The sequence below is a fragment of the Neolamprologus multifasciatus genome, chromosome 11 (genome assembly GCF_963576455.1).
Source record: "Neolamprologus multifasciatus chromosome 11, fNeoMul1.2, whole genome shotgun sequence".
In the NCBI taxonomy this organism is placed as follows: domain Eukaryota; kingdom Metazoa; phylum Chordata; class Actinopteri; order Cichliformes; family Cichlidae; genus Neolamprologus; species Neolamprologus multifasciatus.
Window position 1 is genome coordinate 22,110,321 of NC_140449.1, and position 20,613 is coordinate 22,130,933.

At 38.9% G+C, this 20,613-nt stretch overlaps 3 protein-coding genes across 5 annotated transcripts; 1 reads left to right on the forward strand and 2 right to left on the reverse strand.

The window, feature by feature from the left end:
- Positions 1-93: 93 nt before the first annotated feature.
- On the forward strand, positions 94-5,878 carry LOC146508405 (transmembrane protein 238-like). Of its 2 annotated transcripts, none has more exons than XM_085178050.1 (2): positions 94-350; positions 583-5,878. In XM_085178050.1, exon 2 carries the CDS (start codon positions 585-587, stop codon positions 912-914), a length of 330 nt encoding a protein of 109 aa, XP_085034176.1. In that variant the 5' UTR covers positions 94-350; positions 583-584; the 3' UTR covers positions 915-5,878. The 2 variants fall into 2 exon arrangements, with proteins under 2 accessions (XP_085034176.1, XP_085034174.1); XM_085178048.1 differs by having other exon boundaries at positions 97-350; positions 578-5,878.
- Positions 1,384-13,913, reverse strand: LOC146508406 (C-Jun-amino-terminal kinase-interacting protein 3). Of its 2 annotated transcripts, none has more exons than XM_085178015.1 (28): positions 13,253-13,913; positions 11,950-12,308; positions 11,655-11,849; positions 11,446-11,566; positions 10,311-10,381; positions 10,136-10,200; positions 9,576-9,648; positions 9,312-9,481; positions 8,933-9,192; positions 8,474-8,531; positions 8,125-8,277; positions 7,989-8,031; positions 7,775-7,902; positions 7,592-7,642; positions 7,036-7,176; positions 6,325-6,457; positions 5,977-6,063; positions 5,344-5,391; positions 5,058-5,199; positions 4,852-4,894; positions 4,637-4,717; positions 4,461-4,528; positions 4,194-4,342; positions 3,925-4,096; positions 3,119-3,232; positions 2,929-3,027; positions 2,722-2,811; positions 1,384-2,612 (listed from the first exon to the last, which is right to left on the reverse strand). In XM_085178015.1, exons 2-28 carry the CDS (start codon positions 12,046-12,048, stop codon positions 2,497-2,499), a joined length of 2,970 nt encoding a protein of 989 aa, XP_085034141.1. In that variant the 5' UTR covers positions 12,049-12,308; positions 13,253-13,913; the 3' UTR covers positions 1,384-2,496. The 2 variants fall into 2 exon arrangements, with proteins under 2 accessions (XP_085034141.1, XP_085034140.1); XM_085178014.1 differs by having other exon boundaries at positions 1,384-2,615; positions 13,253-13,912.
- A 469-nt stretch (positions 13,914-14,382) lies between these two features.
- On the reverse strand, positions 14,383-20,556 carry LOC146508407 (uncharacterized). Its single transcript, XM_085178046.1, has 2 exons — positions 18,279-20,556; positions 14,383-17,644 (listed from the first exon to the last, which is right to left on the reverse strand). The coding sequence occupies exon 2, from the start codon at positions 17,575-17,577 to the stop codon at positions 17,143-17,145; it is 435 nt and encodes a 144-aa protein (XP_085034172.1). The 5' UTR covers positions 17,578-17,644; positions 18,279-20,556; the 3' UTR covers positions 14,383-17,142.
- Between the last annotated feature and the right edge of the window lie 57 nt (positions 20,557-20,613).

Genomic DNA, 20,613 nt, shown 5'->3' on the forward strand with positions numbered 1-20,613 from the left:
TAGTTAAATATATAAGTAAATATAAACGTTTAGGTATATTTATATAAAAGATATATTATTTGAAGATATTTGGGAAACTTTTTACTTTTAAACTCATGTTTCTTGACAAAATGTTACTTGTACAAAACAAAAATAAAATACCGTAACTTTTCCACTCACTTGTTTCGAAACATTTCATTGTTTTTTTCTCTGGTGTAGGAAAACTACAGGACAGGTTGAACAGGTGACGAGGTGTCAGGTTTCAGCTTTGTCTACTGGTCGCTTCTGACAAACTGTATGCGGAAGGACAACAAAAGCGCAGTTTCCAATAGAAACATTTGACTTTTAAGTACTAAACAACGTAGAAGGGGGTAAGTTTCTGTTTTGTTTTTTGTGTGTTTTTTGTTTAGTAAAATGTTTTTTTTTTAGCTCATGTAAACAGTAAAATCTGTTTGTAAAAGGCGTTAAACGCGCATCCACAGGTGTTATAAGTGTGGCATGGCCGGTGTAAACAGTGCTATCTATTTTTAACAATGGAGTCAAAAGATATAAAAGCTAATATGTTAAAGGAACAAGCTTCCCTCCCTCTCTCTTTCAGTGCAGTAATGGCACCGAAGTATGATGGTTTGTCCCACTGTAAGCTGGCTCTGGTGTTTGCTGTGCTGATGGACCTGCTGGGTGTGATATCCCTGCTGCTGGGGGTCTTTGCCCCACTGGAGATCAAAGGTCAAGACTTTGGGGATCTGCTGGTGTACTCGGGAGCTCTGCTGGTGCTGTTTTCCCTAGCAGGCTGGGTCATGTGGTACAGTGGAAACATTGAGGGTCTAACCTCCAAAATAGAGCTTGGTGGAGTTGTGGGTGGAGCTGTGGACAGACTTGCCCGCAACCTGAGTCGCAGGATACGGCTGCCCAGGACTCAAAGCAGTCCATCGTAGGTAGAGAAGCCTCACTGGACTAACTGACTTGAGCTGTCCTTATCTAGGCAGCAGGCCAGACTGCCTGAGGCAAAGGAGTGTCATTACTGTTTGGCTCTTTACAAACACTTCCTTTGCTGACACCACCTCATTTACTTAAAAAAAAAAAAAAAGATCTGTTGTGCTATTTTCTATAAGGAAAACTATGATCATTCGTTTCATCTTTACCTAATATATAAAAGGAATAATTTATAGAGATTAAAGAGATGGATCTGCAACATTGTCTCACAGTGCTAATTGAAAATTATTCATTCATTTACTTGTGTCATATTGCTGGACCAGATTATGGCAGCAGAATCACTCAAAGCTAAGGATTGTACATTAACAGCTGAAGGCATTTTAATAACAATAATCATATTTGCACAAGGTTGAGTCAAAACATAATTTCAAATCTTTTCAAGAAGGATACAGAGCCGCTACGACATCAACATGTGTGCACAAACTGCATATAAATACTGCAAAGGACACTTGAAAGATTTTATCTCCCTTATTTTACAAGGAAAACAAGAACAGAAATCTAAACATAACTGAAATTAAAAGAATTGCACAACATCCAAAGGAAGACGTCAAGCAAACAGCCAACTGAGAAAATAAATTTTTTTTAACAACAACCTCTGAAGTTGTTCCTTTAAGCGAGGGGATATCGGATATATTTTCAATATGGAAACCTCAAGCACTGTGAACAGGTAGAAATTGAGTTAACACTCATGGCAGGAATACCCAAAAAATATACATCACAAAAGATGGAGCTTTATAAGACAATAAAATGTCTGATTGTGTTTATGGTGCGAGACCAAAAATCTGTCTCCAGTTCACAATTAACAACAAAATATGTACACAGCAGCTACGAGAGAAGCCACATCACCAGCTTAAACGTTTTTGATGCATGCACGACTGCTCTCTACATTTTTTCCCACCAAGCGAGAGAAAAATGTATAATTCAGCCGACAGTCAGCAATACTGCATTGATTTTTAGGGCAAAGGTATTGATCTATTAACCACCAGGGAGCTGAATTACTGACCAGTTATACAGCAGTGATATAAAATGAGATGAAGGCACACTGGAAGGTTTCACCATCCATTAGGATAATTAGATATCAAAAGATATGTACAATATATATATATATATATATATATATATGAGGTAAACAAGTATGATTAATATCTTTAAATGGTATTTTATTGCTACCACACTAAGATGTTGGTTCATTCAGTTCCACGAAAGACCCGTTTCAATGCTTTGTTGAGTCTGCTCAATCTTCATCATAGGTGAGAAGCATGGAACAGTTACCTCCTTTCCATCAATGCAGTGCTGGTGCTGAGGGAACAAGAGAGCTGCCAGAATTCCAGCAGGTTTAAACCTGGGATAAGTTGGGATAAACTGAGTCAGAAGAATTTCTTGCATTAGTCCCTCTCACACTCTCACACAGCTGCTGACATCAGTGGTTCAAACTTCAGGAACAGCAATATATTTAGTTGGTGTTGCTTCTAGATTGGGCACCAGCACTGCGCTGAAGGAAAAGGATGTGTGAGATGAAAAAGCTCAGAGTGCAGGATTAGGCACAGGTGGTGTGGGAGTCTGCCAGATGATCATGTGACTACGTTCAGATCGCTGTGGCGTGGCTTGGGACACCTCTTCCGAGTCATCGCTTGCATCATCTCCTGGAAACAAAGAGGACTTTGACAGCCTTTAAATAGACCAAGTAGTGCACAAATGATGCAATGGATGAGACAGACTTAAGTACAGTTTTATTATTCTTCAGCTTACCAATTCGAAAGTTGATGTAGCCCTCTCCTCCACTGAGGATAAGCTGAGCAGTAGTGACATGGCTGCTGCTAGGATTGGTGATCAAACAACCTGACAGGAACAAACATTTTTTGTGGTCACTCAAACACAAAAATAACATGCATATGCAATCTGAAGCGTCTCACTTAATTGTTAAGAAGTTACATGTAATGGCTATCTAACTCTTACCGGGTGCAGCAATGATGAATCTGACAACTTGTCTATGTCCATGGTAACACAGCTGGGCAGATGCAGTGGAGCAATAAGGGATGGAAACATCCTCTGAAGCTGCAGAGAGTTAGTAATATGGTTAATAGTACACAGAGACCATTTATGGCCAAATAACTTTAAGTTCCAGGCATTCTTAAGCTAAACATACTTATGGACAAAGGGATGGAGAAAATGGCACCACCTCCTGTGCCCACCCACAAACGGCCACAGATAACAGTGAGAGAGGAGATCTGGAGAGGTGAGAGTGTCAGGAAGGGCTGGCCTGTGGAGAGAGAGAGAGAGAAAACTGGTTAGCAAAGCTGTGAGATTAAAGTTAAAGTGGTCGGTCACAAAACAAAATGCATGTAAAACAAAAATAATGAATAAAATATACACACAGTACTCTGCATCCCTTATTTCTTTATATTTTCTTCAGAAAATGGGGAAAAGGGGCATCAATCTATTGAAACGTACATACATGGAAATATTGTACATAAGGCAAAAAAGTGTACAAGCTTCAAAGTCAATATTTGGTATGACGACCTTATATGGCTACAAATTACAAGAAAGCCTCTAAGAGAGTTCATCACTACATAGGACCTGTTGCCACTGATTTTCAGTTCAGTTTTTGTGTAATTTGGCACATTTAGCCTTTCAAATAGCCAATGTCCAAAGAGAAATATCTTCAGAAAGCCTTCAGAAAAACTATTGCTCAAGACTGATTAAAAAAGTACAACAAAGTCTGGCTCTTTGGAAGCAAAATTTAAAGAGATGTATTACTTTTTTTTTTCCATTTACCAAATAAGAAATGATAGTAATAAATGTTCCCATTACTGTAGTCCATCAAATGATTTCTTTGCTCTAGTAGCTGCTCAGTAACAACACTTAAGTCATACATACAGGTATATGTATTGTAAGAAAAAAAAAAACACAAACAAAGAAAAAAACAAACAAACAAAAAAACGGTTCGACTACCTAATGTTTTAGTGACCAAAGCTGCAAAGTCAACTTCCTGTAGTGGCCGTCCTGTGGACCAGTCAAACAGCCTGAGGATTGGGTCCAGTCGGCAGGAGGTCCAAACCCCACTTCCACCAGCGCACAGAAAGCGAACCTGCTGCTCACTGCGCTCAGAGACTGAGAATGTTTGCTGTAAAGTAGGATAAGGAATAAAGAGAGTGAGTTAAAGATATGGTAAGAATGAGACACAATAAACAATAATAGGTATCATTTCCTCTGTTTCTTACCTCCACCTTCTTGCTTTCAGTGTCTACCACGTAGATTTTATTCCAGTATCCCACCCACAAGCGGCCGCCTTTTGCAAGGCAACAACGAATGGGCTGCACAGGATTTGATCCAAGAGGCATCAAAGAGTGTGACTGCAGATTCCAGCCATCTATTAATCACACGACTCATTGCATCATTATTCATTTCACTCACTTATGCAAATCAAACAAAATGAAGAAATTAATTAGCAGAGACAGTTGGATGTAAGTTTGAAACAAATCCATTACCTGTACTGTGTGAGAAAAAAGCCAAAGTCCCATCACCTAAACCAGCAATGACCTGACCCTGTGAATACCTGTGAGAGCGAGTCAACACAAAGATCGTTTTCAATTCTGCTTAGAGACTTCAAGGTAACTCATCTCGTGTTACAACTAACATCCAAATGCAAATGGACAGAACTCACGTGAGAGAATGAACACTCTCAGAGAGAGATACAGACCGCAGACAGAGCCTTCTGCCAGCAGAGGCCAAATGCACCAGTATACTGTGAGAGAAGGACAATAGGAGAAAGGAGCCAAGGGAAGAAGAGGCAGTCTGTGATAAACTAACAGGCAAAAAAGTCTTATAATTGTTTAGATGATATTTACTGACGTAAACTGCTTATTCAGCTGCCACTACCTTCCTTCCTGAGTTCCAATCCACACAGTTCCTGCAGTGTTACCTTAAATAACAAGACAGACAGGCCCTGTCAGAGCTGAGTAAGCAATGTTGATTTCCAAGAGTTTCCAGTAAAACAGCACGGTATCAGGGGATAATAGAAGTACAGAATACACTCGACAAGTCATCTGTGGGCAGCTGCTGCAGCCCATTGTACCAGCACTGACCTATGGGAAGCACAGCACAGATGCAGAGGGCAGGAGCTGTGGGAGGGAGGCTGAACTGATCCAGAACTGTGTTGGAGCGTGCTGGATCAATCACTGTAATATCACTGCAGGAGGCAGGGCCAGAAACTACCCACACAGAACACTGGCAGAAAAGGGGTGGATATGAAGTTTGAAAAGATGAATGGCATGAACCAATTTGTGCCTTGACAAGTGTTAGTCATGGTTGGGTGATCATAATTAGAGGATGACTGTAGCTGCTTCTTAACTAGGATTATGACAAACTTACTGTGGCTTCTCCAGAGATCTCAGATGGGACTGCGACTGCACACTTAAGCTGAAGGGAACAGAATAAATGAGGAGCCATGTCAAACTGCACCGCAGATCTGGTTCACTTAAAGTGACCTATATCATTCTCCTTGGATTATATTGTAGTAGCTTTGAATTCATGGTTAAAAACAAAAAACATTTATCTTGTGCATTATACAGTGCTGTGCAAAAGTTTTGAGCCACCCTTAATTTCTTTACATTTTGCAAGGAAACTGGGTAGTAGTCTTCAGGAATAGTTCTCCAGGCATATTGAAGGACCTTCAAGGCTCTTCTTTAGATGACAGCTGCCTTTTCTTCTGTTCTCTGTCAAGATGATCCCATACACCCCCCTTCAATAATGTTGAGGCCCAGGCTCTGGTGAGGCCAATGTGTATGTTTGGGACCATGGTCATGTTGAAAAATGAAGGTATTGCCAATTAGACACTTTCCAGATCGTATGACATTGTGGATCAAAATCTTATGGTACTTTTCTGGGTTCATATTTCCATCCATTTTTTTTTTTTTAAAAAGGTCCCCAAACCACTGAGTGACATCCAGTGGGGTAGTTCAAGACTTTTGCACAGAAAATAAGCCTCCTTTGAGTGACATTTACCTTGGCAGTCGATTCTTTGTGATCCAGCAGTCTGAGCTGCATTAGAACAGGCACGTCTTTAGGCTCTGGTACTGGTTCACTGGAGTCCTACAGTAATTAACAATATTTTTTTTTACCAGGGTATTGCTTGTATAGTGATCTGCACAGTAAATATCCATATTGTGCAAAAAAAGTCTTGAATGAAAGCCAGACATTTTTTTTATTGGTATAGTAAAACAATTTAAATAGTAACTATTTTAACTATATAGACTCAATAACAGCAACAGGAAGCTTTTTATTCCACTGTTTCCTATTTATTCTCTATAGCACGTCACTATTTATTTGTATATAGAAATGTGGTTCTACTACCTGTGTGTTTGCTAGTGGCAGGCTCCAGCCATGTAACTGCCGCTTTCCCAGAGTTCCCCAAATCTGGGAGCGAATTTCTCTGTAGATTTCCCTCTTCCTGACACGTGGTGAAAGAGCAGCAGGAGAAGCAGACCTAGAAAAATGATTCTGGTATTTATCAGCTTCACATTAAATACGTTTTATTTTTTTAAGTGAAATAAATAGAGCCACAGTAGGACACAGAGCCTTCACTGTTAGTATCTTGCATTTCATTTACTTAATAATTTGGAAAGTGAAAAGAAGTATCCGAGGCCGGTGCAAGAGTTTGGACACTCCTGTTTCAGTACTTAGTGACCGCTCCTGTGGCCGAGGCAAACACTTGTTGTATATAAATAGAAAGTGTCTATTTATGATTTTCATCCAATGTTTCCAGCTTATCGCTTTAAATTCTGAGATATTCTTAGGCTGGTTGTGAAGCGTGCTAATGAATTTCCCACAGATATAAAGGGAACGGATAATTTTTCATGTCTGATTCTTATGTCACTTGCATTAGCAAGTAGCTGAACCCCAACCGTGAATAAAAAATATTTATTGACAATGAGGTAATCAGCTAGGCCAGACTCTGTAGTTCAGAGAAGACCTCACTCAGATCCAATCTCTATTTTTCTCACTTGCACACAACTGCTGAAAAACACATAAGCAGGAGTAACTTATTAAGAGACAGATGCTTACTCAGCCTGAGGTCGACTGATGGTTGGTGGTTGTGGAGAGCCCAGAGCAGTGCGAGTGAGTGATGGGGAAGGTCGCAGAGCTGATATGGAAGCAGGAGGTGAAACTAATGGTTCCTTGGACCGGCCAAAGAAGCGGTTGAATCTTTAATTGAAGAAAAAATGAACAATTCTAAGTATTTTAACCATGAACAAATATACACTTCTTAATTTCAGCCCACCTAATGTCAGGTGCATTTAGTAACACAACAACACCAAAAGATTTGTCCCTCTCCTACATTTTAGCTGATGCCTTTTCACTTTTATGTAATGGTTCTCATCTCCTGTTGTTTTCTGCACTTCTTGGCTACTGCTAGCTGAATGCTCAACCAATGTGACTGCACAGTTGCAATGATGATCCTGGACTAACACTGTTATGAAGATATCAGCTCAGATATCAGATCATGCGGCTTGCACCACCTACCTCTGTTTGGGTTATAAGAGCTTCAACCTCGTCTTAAGGTACAGGAGGATGGGTGCGTAACAAGTCGTAAATTATTTTTAAAGAGAGATTTACTTACTTTCTCCAAACACTTGACCTTTCTTCTGAAAATCTCTCCTCCTTTGTTGCTCTAAAGAAAAAGTAATAGATGAGGTTGGAGGCAAAGATTTGAGCCACTGATGTTACACGAGTTGTTGTAATCACACTGCAGATTCTCAAATGTAACAATTTTTTAAATCTTCAAGAAAGGCACAAAAGTTACCTGAGTGTCTGACTGCGTCTAACCGCCTCCTGCAGTTCAAACAGACGCTGCTTATACTGGTTCTTCTCCATGACCACGCGAGCCATTTCAGAACGGGAAAAGTTACGCATGGATGCTGGCTGAGACACCTGAAGGGGGAAAATAAATTAATCCATCAAAGCATCGATGAGCAGCTAGAAAGCTAGACACCTACAGATAGTACATCACAGCTTACATCAGAATCCTCAGACTGACAAGTTTCCAGTTCTTTCCGAAGTCTGTAAAATAAAGGGCAAGATTATTGTCAGAACGTGTATGTAATAACAACAATGAACAGGTTATTTATTGAACAGCTGAATGATCCTCCTCACCTCTTAGTTTCCTCCTCCTTCTCCTTCACCCGCCCCTCCAATCGGGAGAGTGTTTCCCGAAGAGTTTCCACTTCCAGTTTAAGAGCTGAACGCTCATCTGTCAGCTCCACTACCCGAGATATCAAAGTCTTACGAGCAGTTTCAACCAATTCACTGAGAAAAAGGAAGTATAGCATCAGATATAAAGCTCAGAATTATGGTGGAAAAGAAAAACGGTGGTTAATCATATTAGATAATACAAAGCTTTCTGTTGGTATTTAGTGAAGTAAGAAATCCAAGTGTTTGGAAACTCCCCATGTCCTCAACAAATCACAATAGGCTAGTCATAGAAAATAAACTGAGGACTCACTGGGTGACTTTCAGTTCCTCATACTGAGAAAGAATCTCCTCAGACTGGTCTACACTGCCTAAAAACACACAAAAAAACATTTAACTGCGTGAATGCACATGCAAACAGACAAGTACTGAAATGAATACATTTCTAACCTGTATTAAGGACTATTTAACCTGCATTCATGTTCAAGAAGAAATCAGGACATGAGATTTTGTAGAATAGGAAAAGGGGAAGTAAAACTTTGTGAAACACATACTTGAACTTAATATAAGTAGAGTATAAATAGTCTCCCAACAGAGCCTGATTATTTTTGGATACCAACTTTCTGTCACTTCTTTTGTCTCTGATCACTTTGTGTTTCAACAAAGAAGCAGCAAAGATTCTATGTTTGTGACATATATTTCTTTAAAACTTCTTTAAAGCATCTCAGGAATGCAGATCTTAACAACAAAAAACAAACAAACTTGCATTTACCTCTGACACTGGCCCCTCGGTCTACACTCTCCACATAATCGCGGCTCAGCTCAGACAGTTCAGAGAAAACAGAGTCAGTGTTGCGGAGCTCCCACTCTATACTATCCTCGTCCTCTACCTCCTCTCCCTCATCCTTTTTGTCCGCCTCTTCTCCTTTTTCTTCTTCTACTTTGCTCTGCCCCAACTCATTCATCTCCTCCTTGAAGCTGGTCTCCAGCTCACCTTTTAAAGATTCTTCAGTATCAGGTTTAACTGGGGTGCTGAAAAATTTGGAGGTGGTTGATACAATATGTGTGCGAGCAGATGAATTCAAGTAAATGTTGGCTTAGTTAATAAATATAAAGCTGAAATAAATCAGTTAATGCTTTCAGGTTAGTACCTTGCATTTACACAGCCATTAAAATGTGCCAACTCAGGAGTGGAGTTTATGATGTCAATGACAAACTGATTTGTGGAAGGCTTTGCAGCTCTATCGACCTGTTTTTCTTTCTTGGCCATGAGATCGTTCAAACAGGGGGGACCAGAGTTTGAATGTGGTCTTTTAATCATCTGTAAAAGAAAAAACAAAACAAAAAACAGAACACGTAAGCTACATCTTTGGAAAAATCTTGAAGATGGTCATTTTAGGTGCAAAGCCATTTACCTTTTCGGTAACACTGGGTTCCGGCAAGACCTGATGTGACGGAAAGTCAGCATTCCTGGAACGCACATGATTCCTAAACGCAACAACTCAGTTTATGCTTTTTTTAAATCCTCTTATTTTTCACCATGTTCTTGCAACAGTGTTTCTAAAATATATCTTGTGACTTTAAAAAAAAGTTTCCTAGTTAATAATCTTTCACTAATCACTTTCCACAAATATTGCATTTAACAACAATAAAGGTAGAGAATTTGCGAGTATCTTGCCAAATGCAACTAAAAAGCTGAAGTTAACGCTACAAAGTAGCTTCAGGTTTTTATTTTCAGTCACATGTGGTATACACTGTACTTGATATCCCTTTCAAACAAAGAAATACTACCAACCTGCTGTCAGAAATGCCAGAAGCATTCAACATTTAGTTTAATATTACAACAGGCTGAGAGTTTTTCATTTTGCGCATGGCTACAACACGATTCACAATAAGGCTGCTGCTACTTAAAGTCTTCCTGTGTGATACTTTATGCAGAATAGCAAATGTGTTTTAGCATAATGTTGAAAAGAACCTTAAAGGAGAATCTCTTTCAGACTCCTTCCTCTTTTCCAAATGTTCCCGATATGTCAGGGCCAACTAAAAAGAAAAGAAAAGAAAAGAACATCAGCTACATGTAAGAAACCTGACGACTTAAGAATAAGACAGTGGTTACTGAGCATACGCATGGCTAACCAAAAATATCTGACCTTGTTGTGGGTATTTCTCAGTGCGCTCAGTTCTCTACTGAGATTTGCCTTTTGTTCCTCCAAGGCCACCACTGCAAGAAAACAGAAGGAATGTAAGAACAGAATACAGTCTAGACACCTAAAACTAGACTTGAATTGCTCTTTGGCATTTATTCCTGATGCACACCAGTAAGCCACAACTTTTAAACCACTGACATTTGAAGTGAAAATTGTGCTCTGTGGGAAAACTTTGCGCCTTCACATTTATTTTTGTGTAATGTGATTTATTTCAGGGCAATGTCCTCTACTAAAGAAATTGTCTCGAAATGGCTAGAGAAATAGAGACAGAAGGGACTGATGTGGCCTTTAAAGCTCCCAGATCCTGAATGCCTGGGGGATGTTGGAACAAGCCTATTCCATTGTGCAAACCATATTCAAATGTCCATCAATCCACCTTCTTCAGTTTATCCAATTCAGAGTCATAAGGGGGAGGGTGTGCAGCCTATTCCTTCTGTCATGGGGTGAGAGGCAAGATAAACCCTGTATAAGTCACCAGTCTGTCACAGGGGTCACATATAGAGACAAACAACTATTCAAACAATATTCAAATTTAAGCTAACATGCGTATCTTTGGACTGTGGGAGGAAACCAGAACACCCGGAGAGAATCCACAGAGTCACAGGAAGAACTTGCAGACTGCACCACCATGTCACCCCTGGATGGCAAACCCACACAATCTGCTGCTAACCTCATTGTGCGTGACTCTTTGTACACAGCAAAGACAGGATAAACTCAAAAGAAAAAACAGAAATGAAACCAAACAACTAAACGTCCTGGAGAAAACTGTGCATGAGAGCCCCACAAACCTGATTAACATGTTAAAATTATAACCCCGAGTAGTCATTACTGCATTGTTACTGCATGAATCTAAGACTTTATTTTGATCTTAATACCCCTGTACAGTTGTGCCGCTGTCATGTTGACAGTATCTGTCCACAGACATATGAACACCAGCTAAAAATCCTCAAATTGCCTTTGCAGTAGCTTCTACTGAAGTAGAGGTTTCCAGAAACATATTTTATCAACAGAGACCGACATACAGGGTCAAAACAATACCAGTGACATTACTGTTGCTGGTAAATATTCAAATACGCACGCTGATCAGCTTGTTGTCTTGCTTTCTTCTCTAGATCTCTCTCTCGCCATTCTCGCTCCTTTTCCCTGCCCCTCATGGCTCTCCTCTCCTGTTCAATTTGGTCATCCAACTCAAGATACCTCTTAAGAAAAGAAAAAGACTTGAACAGTGAAATGCCTGCTTTTACAATAAAACCTGCAATACCACACCTTCACAGTATCATGACTCACCTCTTGACTTTCCTTCCTCAGTGTTTTCTCTGCATGATATCGCTCGAGCAGCTCTTCTCGTTCAGCTTTCTCCCTCTCAGCCTCTTCCTCCCTGTCCCTCAGCTGTGCTTTGCAGCTGGCCAGGCCCTCCAGTACCCACACAAATATGGGTACCAGAGACTCCACCACGCTTTCACCATGGATCTCAATAACAGTCTGTGTGAGTAAAGCAGCAGAGAGAGAAAACAGGTATCTGTGACCACATGTAAATAATATTTCCACTCAGATCAACATAACATATTGTTCTCATTCTTACCTGTAATTCTGAATACAGCTTTCCTGCCTCTTCACTCACAATGTTTGGGTCCGGCTCCAACTCCCCGGTCCCACAAAGCACTCTCTCACTGTACTCCATCAGCCAAAGATTTTTTTCTTTTTTTTCCACTACCTCTGCTGCAACACGGTTGCCAAAAGCTCAAAACCAAAAGCAAACAGATCTGTGAGTCGATGGTGTGTTACAGTTTCTCACTAACAACTCGTTTGTCTAGGTTCTTAACCTTTCTCCCAACACTAGCACCTCCCATTCTCCACATGTTCATTCATACAGCAGCATCCTCGAAGACTTCACTTTTTATAGAGGTTTATCTGATGTCTGGAGGTGTTTTAGAGTCCATCCTGCAGAAAAAGGGGAGGGAAAGGTCATGTCACTTTCTTCAGAGATGATTTAACTGGAAGTGCACCGTCAGCTGTTTTGGCCATTTCCCTTTTCAGCATTACTATAACCTTGGAAGTGACACAACACAATCATTTGGTTTTCTTGTATTCCGGTATGATTCTTTGAACTTTTTTGAGACCATGAAGCAAGCTGTTAGGTTTTGATCAATTAAATATTAAAAGAAATAAGAAAAGGAAGCTATTTCCTGGTTTTGGTGTATTTTCTATTTTTAAACGCTTTGTTTTGCACTTTTACTCAGCTAAAACGTCTGTTTTCACACCAAATAAATTGATCTTAATCTATAATAGTTTCCCCAGTAGTTCAACCTTGGGATCAATAATAATTAAAAAAAACTTATAAATCACAACTAAACTATAGATACCTAATGTGATGTTGTCCGTTTCCTTGGTTTTCCAGGCTATAGCACAAGACACAACTATGTTCTGTGAACTAGCAAATAGAGCGAAGAATCACATACTTCATATTTGACTTTAAAGTCGAGTTGTGTGCTTCAAACAACTGCTGACATTTCACCTCAGTACGGTGAGGCTTTCTGTTAATTATTTATATGGATCTAATGAGGATAATACCATAGCATGCAGGGACAGTGACCAAGTGACCTCCTGTGTGTGTTTTTAAAAGCTCCACAAATAGCACCAACTAAGCAAACATGACAGACTATGACAGCGATAGGTTTTATTCGTCGACCCTTACTCTAATTATTAATACTCTTGGTAAGCATTACTAGACCTAACAGACTCGAATCGGCGTACTGTATAAATAAGTAAGAAGCCTGACAGTGGACACCTTGAGAGTTCGTTAGCAGTAGGTTCACAAAGTTGAAATCTAGCCAAAAACAAAGCCGTGTTTCTTCAGTTGTTCGGCTGCCGTTTTACAAACTTACCTTAGCGCCTGACTTCCTCACAACTTTCATTTTACTGCCCCAAAATAAGGAAACTCCAGCCGTCTTTTTCTTCGGGACGATATCAATTACACATAAACGAGTTTAAAGAAGGGGGCGTTGCTCGAATTTGACGTGCGCAGACATGTCCTCAGATTGACCAATCCGAGCGCTGTAACTGTTTGCTCTAACCAATGGACGGTTAAATGGGCGGGACATGGTTAGTTTTGTTTTCGAGAAGAGGAAAAAAACAGTTTCCTGAAACTTGCGCGACGACACGTGACCAAGGAGTTTGCAGCGGACTGTCAGGTGATCTGAGGAAAGCACGTCCGAATCCGAAACCTGTCGAAATACCTTACATGCCTGAGAACAACTCAATCTCTTTTCCCATGTTGCCACAAGTGGTTGGAACAGTTTACCGCAATGTTTGTGAGCGAATCATTAAAATAAAAACATTACAAATGTGAAGTCAAATTAAAAAGTCGAAAGACATGAAGTGTCTTTAAGGGATATTTGTGCAGGGATCTCTTTCCTAGTGAGATGGGGAAAAACAATCATGCAAACGTGTTAAATATTACACCGACGAAACTAAAGTAAAACTACTGCAAACTTGCAAAAGCTAGAATTGTCTTAGGATAAAGTACAGTTAGTCTTCCTTCCACTAGATGGCGATATTCTAAAAAAAAAGACAAAAAAAGAATAATAATTCAAATACTTAATGTTTAAGGAAAATGTGCTTAAACTGAATGTATATCAATCAGGTAAAGTTAATTGGACTCGATTTTATTAAATGTAACTTTTAACATTGTTCTTATGTAACAAAACTAAAGGGAAAATGGACGTAAATGTAAGTAAATCAGTTAAGTCAGTATTTTGGGCAGTATTGGTCCCTCAGTACATTTCATGTTCATTGTATGTGGTTAGAGCTTTGTTTTATTTGTTTGTTTTGCTGTTTTTGTTTTCTCACAACTTTTTTACATTTGCTTTTACAAGCATAAAAGAACGTTACACTTCCTCAGTGTCAATGAAAAAAAGCTACGGAAACAAAAACAAAGTCTTTCGGAGTGTTGTCCTTCCTTCTTTTTATTTTTGTAAAATGGTAAATGGCCTGCATTTGTATAGTGCTTTTACTCAGTCCCTAAGGACACCGAAGCGCTTTACACTACATTCAGTCATTCACCCATTCACACACACATTCACACACTGGCTACATTGTAGCCACAGCTGCCCTGGGGGCCACTGACAGAGGCAAGGCGTAAAGTATTATACTATGGCTGTATCCCAATTCAGGGTCTGCAGCCTTAAAGGCCGCATTTTAAGGCCGATTACGTCACAGTGGCGCGCCTAAGGCTGTCCCAATTCAAAGGCTGCTCGAAATGCGTCCCTCAAATGCGTCCTTCATTTCCCTGAATTTTAAGGCTGTAGCAATGTAGACTTCGTGGCCCAACATATCCCACAATTCATAGCGCGGCAGTCGGTGTGGATAATTTTGCCGCAGACGAAGAAGCGGAGCAGCCGAAGAGTAAACTGTGAAAAGTAAGCACTGAATATTATGTCACTTATTTATGTGCAAATGTTTAATAATGAGGAACATTAAAACATTACTGTTGGCCACATGTCGGCAAAGTTATGTGACATTAGTGACGTTTGTCTTGTTAAAACTTGGTTTTAAAGCCTTTACTTTAAAATATACACCATTCAATAGCTGAGCTTAATCTTACAGAGAATGATCAAAGCTCATGTAGAAACAAACAAACAAATGAACAAAAGATTTTCTCCTTCATTTCTGTCAAACAAAGCTGTATGAAACGTTTCCAGCTGTCAGTATCATGGTTGCTAGGCAACCTGGGCAGCGCGACGGAGGCTAGACCGTCCCATTTCACAAGCCTCGCACTTCCGGCCTTAGCGGTCTTTGAGTACGCGGCCCTTGTGGACCGTTAAGGCTGCGTACTTTAAAGCTGCAGACCCTGAATTGGGATACAGCCTATACCTGGATGATCATGAATCCTATCTGCAGGATGTCCATCATGCAGCTACCTTCACTTTAAAATGCCTGCTCCATGAACTTTAACAGGTAAATGATATTTTACAAGGTAAATTCAGCAAAAAATTAACAATACATTTAAATTCTCATGTTAGACAGTCACAAAAACCTAATATCCGAAGTCCTGTCCCTCTTTTTGTCAGAAGATAGTCAGAGTGTTACTATACAAACATTTTTAATTGTGCTAGCCTCCTAGCTAGCTCTACAGGATTAAAATAATTTGTTGAATAATTCATCAAATAGCAAATTTTAGAGTTGACTAAAACAAACTGACTTTGTGACTTTGTGTTCCATGAAATTCCCACGATATGGTCATTTTCTTTGACTAAATAAAATATTGATAAAAACAACCCGAATTGCATTGTTGGATATCAAGTATTTCATTGCTTTTGTTTATTTTTTAATGTTATTTGTGATATTAAATTAATTTTCTAAACTTTGTTTTGCACTTTATTAAGTTAGCTTAACTGTCCCTGTCTAGCTAACGTCTGTGGGTCTTACTTGTGATATAGTTTCTCTTTCACTTTTTTTTCCTTTTCAGATCAGTGAGCAGCAAAGACATATGGGCACATCACATGAGAAGCACAGGTCTGAAATATAACATTTATTTTGTAATTTATTTATTCTCATTACAGTAGCCAAAACATTAAACATAAACTATAACAAAACATCACAAATCAAGCAGGAAAGCTCAATAAAATCAAATATGATATGACCAAAAATACAAAATAAAGGACCCCAGTGAACACAAATCTTAGAAAAATAATATACAATTTAAAATTATATTTAGTATTTTATTGTCACACACACTCCTGAGACTCCCAAAAAAGAATTAACAGCTTTTTTTCTGTGTATTAGTAACTCCAGTGCTTTTTATAGTCTACCTTACTTCTGTTGGTCTGCACTTTTATGAATCATGCTCACTGTGATTTGTAAATTTGTCTGGTTTCTGGTAACTTTAACTAAACCCTCAAATGACATTTGTGGTGCTTAAAGTTAAAAAAAAAAATAGGCAAAATACTCAGGATAATGTAGCTCAGGATAATCCCCATATCTGATCCTAAAAGATACATAGACAGGGAGGTCTCTGTTATCCCAGAAACATTGTGAAAGGCTTTGGGTTATCCTCACTAACCAGTGTTTCTATAAAGATGTCGTCCTGCTGAGTTTTTAATGTCACGTTTGGGTGCAAATACAAAACCTAAATGGTATCTGCATGCATGGGACCCACTAGGTTAAAATGAGCAATGTCCTGTATTTTGTTGTAATAAAACCCTGTCTCTCTCTTCCTTTTTTTGATTCTCTCACATTTTACCCAGTCCAATTATTGCATTCTATTTATGCTCTGTGCACACATTACAAGCTGCAGGAGTGAAAAAAATAATAGCATTATAAGGAAAATAATTAGTGGGATTAAACATTTATATTCATAATTTTAATTAAGTGTAAGTAGCACAATGTGCATAATGTAGTCGAATAGTGTTACATTATTGGCTTATTATTATTAATGTGACACGAACCACTGCTCAAGACAAAACTAATTTTAACTGCTTTTTTTTTAGATTTACAAAGCAACAAGTCATAAGCAGCAATAACATATGTTGATCATTAAAAAGAACTTTGCCAGCCTACACGGCTCAATTAGAATGCAAAACTACAATATTAGTGTGTAAAATTTTAATGACTATAAGTTGAAATAAAATGCCTCAAAACTGAATAACTGCATTTCTACATTATTTAGATTAAACATATCTAATGAGTAGTGGTACAGAGTTGGGTTGAAATGGAGATAATTTATTTATAAAAGATCAGAGATCTTTTTTCCTTAATGTCTGTCATTAAACACTGTTTATACTGTGACTTTTTTTATTACCCTACCACTCTCTACAAGAACTTCTTTCCCATGCTGTCTCACTTCTTTTGTCATCTGTCTTTTTCTCTTGGTTAGGAGGTGAAATGTTGCCACACCCACCACCACCACAAAACTGAGGGCCAGTATCACAAGCCCCAGTCCCAGCAAATGAGAGGTTCCCCCTTTATAGAAGTTCAGCTGGTCCCACAGCCCCACAGCCAGGCAGCTGAAGCCGATGAGAGTTCCCCAAAATCCAAAAGCCAGCATGCAGGATCCACAAGACAGTTCAACGCCTCCAGTAACCACAGTGACGCCCGCCACTGACACAACTCCTCCTGGTAAGGTCACGGTTTCCGATTTAGACCCGTATCTCACAGTAGAGGTGACATCTGATAAAGTTGAAGGATCAAGGGTTTCCATTTTGGACGCCATGGTCTGTTTTTATTGCTTGGTAGATGGCCAAGAGGGTTTTTTACATGCAGCTTCTTCTCTCTTCTTTCTACGATATCACACATAGTCTTGATTAGAAAACCCCCCACTTTGCTTTCATGTCTGGTATCAGTTATGCAGCTTCAAGTTTAAAATAAATCATCCCAAGCTGTCGGTATAAACTTTGTATAATTATATACTGTGTCAAATTCCCATCAGTGTGTTTGAGCTTTCCTTGAAATAACTGAACCTGTTTAGGCAGGCAACCAGAAGAAAACGTCCAAAGCTTAGGATCTGTATTTTTTAATGATAGCCATACATATTATACACATTTCCTAAAAAACCTTACCTGATGACCTATGTGTATTTTGTGGCTGTAAAGTATAATATGCATCGATCAATTCACTGCAGGCTCAGTGAATTAAATGTAAACTAACTCAGTACACTCTTTTTTTAAAGATTGGACATGTTTTAATCTGATAATCGAAACAACCTTTCACACACGCGTTTGTCACGTCAGGTTTTCTACCAGTATTTGTAACTGTAACTCTTTACTTTTTTAATTGAATGGACCTGAATATTAGGATATGAAAGCTTTTTGTTCTAGAAAGCCAAATGAATTGTTAATATTTGTCATTTTAGACGGCCAAAAAAGTCCTTTTTTTCTTCTTTTTTTTTTACATTTTAAGTGTAACATTTCTTACCTCAGTCTTGATCCAGGAGCTTAGACGTCAGAGGAAACTTTGTAATAGTGAAGGTCCTTAAATAAAGTCTTAAAGTAAGTATCTTTTAAATAGGAAACTCTCTATGATTAGACACTAAAGGTGCTCCTGACTTCTCTCTGGACAGTGGGTGTAGAAATGGGCGCCAGCGGTAAAGTGCTTTTCTGAAATACATCACCTACTCGAGGCCTTGCAAAATTGTGGACGTAATCATCAAGACTTCCGCCACAGCATGTTTGTTCCCCTCTTTCCTTGTGTTTAGTAGGAAGCTGTCGTCTGTCATTACGCGTCATTATGAGCCATTACCAGATATTTATCTGGAAACAACTCCCTTCCTCCTTTCCTCTTGCTTTCAGTCTTAAGATTTGAGTTGCGTCCCACCAAGGCACTGTTTGGACTAAGATTGTTGTTTTTTTCTTTAAACATTTTCCTGTTTGGCATTCCTATTTCTCGAATTATTTTCTCAGTGCTCTTACATCTCAAACTTTATACTCGTACTCAACTTTGAAATGTTATTGGGGAATTTCAATCCTGAGCCTGTCTATATTAAAACAGAATTATAGGTCAACACAAATTTAAATTTAAGTTATAAAAGATTAACTTCAAGACAACCTTGTTTCAGAGATCTGTTACCAAATGTAGATAGTAATTAATAAGGCTGATCCTTCATTGACACATTAAGTGTTGCAGATTTATAGAATACGTCAGTACTGACGTTTCACAGGTCAGGGCTGTAACACATGCGACGCTTGATACAGCCCATTAATACCATATAATGCTGCCAACTAGGAGGTTGTCACTGACCTAATTGTGGATATTTATAGTCATGTTATTTTCAGATACAAATAAACCTTTGAGTTTTCATTGTTTACATTACTGTATGTGCACATGTTCCTGCCTGTGAAAGAAATACAGATTTAATGTTGCAAAGCAATGTTAAAACTTCTTTCATAAAGTTCTGACACTGTCAGAATCATAATTAATCTAAGATGCCAAACACCCATGTTACCGATATTTTTACGCACTCTCTCCCCCGAGTGGAAAAACATCTCAAGAGTAGCTGCAAATCCTTGCTCGTTCTGGCTCTAGCAATTAGCCCAAACAAGAGTAGAGATCACATGTCAGGGATTGTTCTGTAGAGAAGGGGTAAGTCAGTTGACCGTCACCCTTATAGGATGAAGACGGGGGTAATTGGCTATTCTCTGGCTTGTGTAGGAGAGGGCGGGGCTTGACTAATCCAGTTAGCAAATTATAGTTTAAACATAAAAAATGAATTATTGATTATCATACAGGGAAATTCATGTCCTAAATACGATAAGTGCATGCTGCTTTCATCTCTGGTGTTTATGTGTGTTTCTTATACGTGTGCATAACTCATGAAGTCTCCTTTACACATGCTATGTTGGTCTGAAATAACACCTAAGACAATCAAGATAATACTTTTGCTCTAATTAAAGTAGACACAAAGTAAACAGACTAATGACGTAAATGTGGCAGCCAAAGTGTCATGAAGTGAGTTTGTTATACTGATAATTACCTGATAGCCTCCAATGAGAACATAGCTGTTGGCAATGAATGTGGAAACGTCAAGAAAAAGTAAATCGGAGCTGAGTTACAAGAGACTAGACAGAAAAAATTCAAGTGAAGTCATCAGTGTGTGTTTTGTTAGTGTGCAGTTCAGTAAGCCTTTAAAACATGAAAGTACCTTATGGCGGAGAAAAGAAAATGTAAGTCATGTCTGCGACTATTAATGTTGAGATTAAAGAAATTCATATAGTCAAAAAAACATGTAAAAAAAAACAATGTTTAGCTAGGTAATATAAACCTAAACTAGTGACTCAAAGGAAAGCAGTACTGTAGGACAGGAAGGAGGACGTGCACAGACGGGGTCGGCAGTGACAGGGATATTAAGGGCGCAGGTGGGATTGGAGGGAGTTAAAATTGCCTGGACAGATGGTGGAGTGGCTTTCAGTGCTCAATCAAACCTATTGAAGGTCATAACTAAAACAGCAGACACCCACCTTAAGCTTTGTTCACAGTTTGCTAGAAAGCACCTACTCACTTTTTGGTGAGTTTACCGAAGTAACGTTTGGCTCCCAGAGTGAACTGTAACTTACAGTTAGATGCAATAAACTTCTGTTTATCGGTTCATATTCAGCAATTTAGTACTAGTAAATTAATGAGTACAAGACTAACAGGGATAAATTGATTCCCAGAGTTCATAAGTAATTTAGCAGGAGTATAAACGTACACTAGAGCTTTCCGGGCTTTTCAAGCAGACAATAGATAAAATTAGGATCTGGGGTTGCAATTTGGT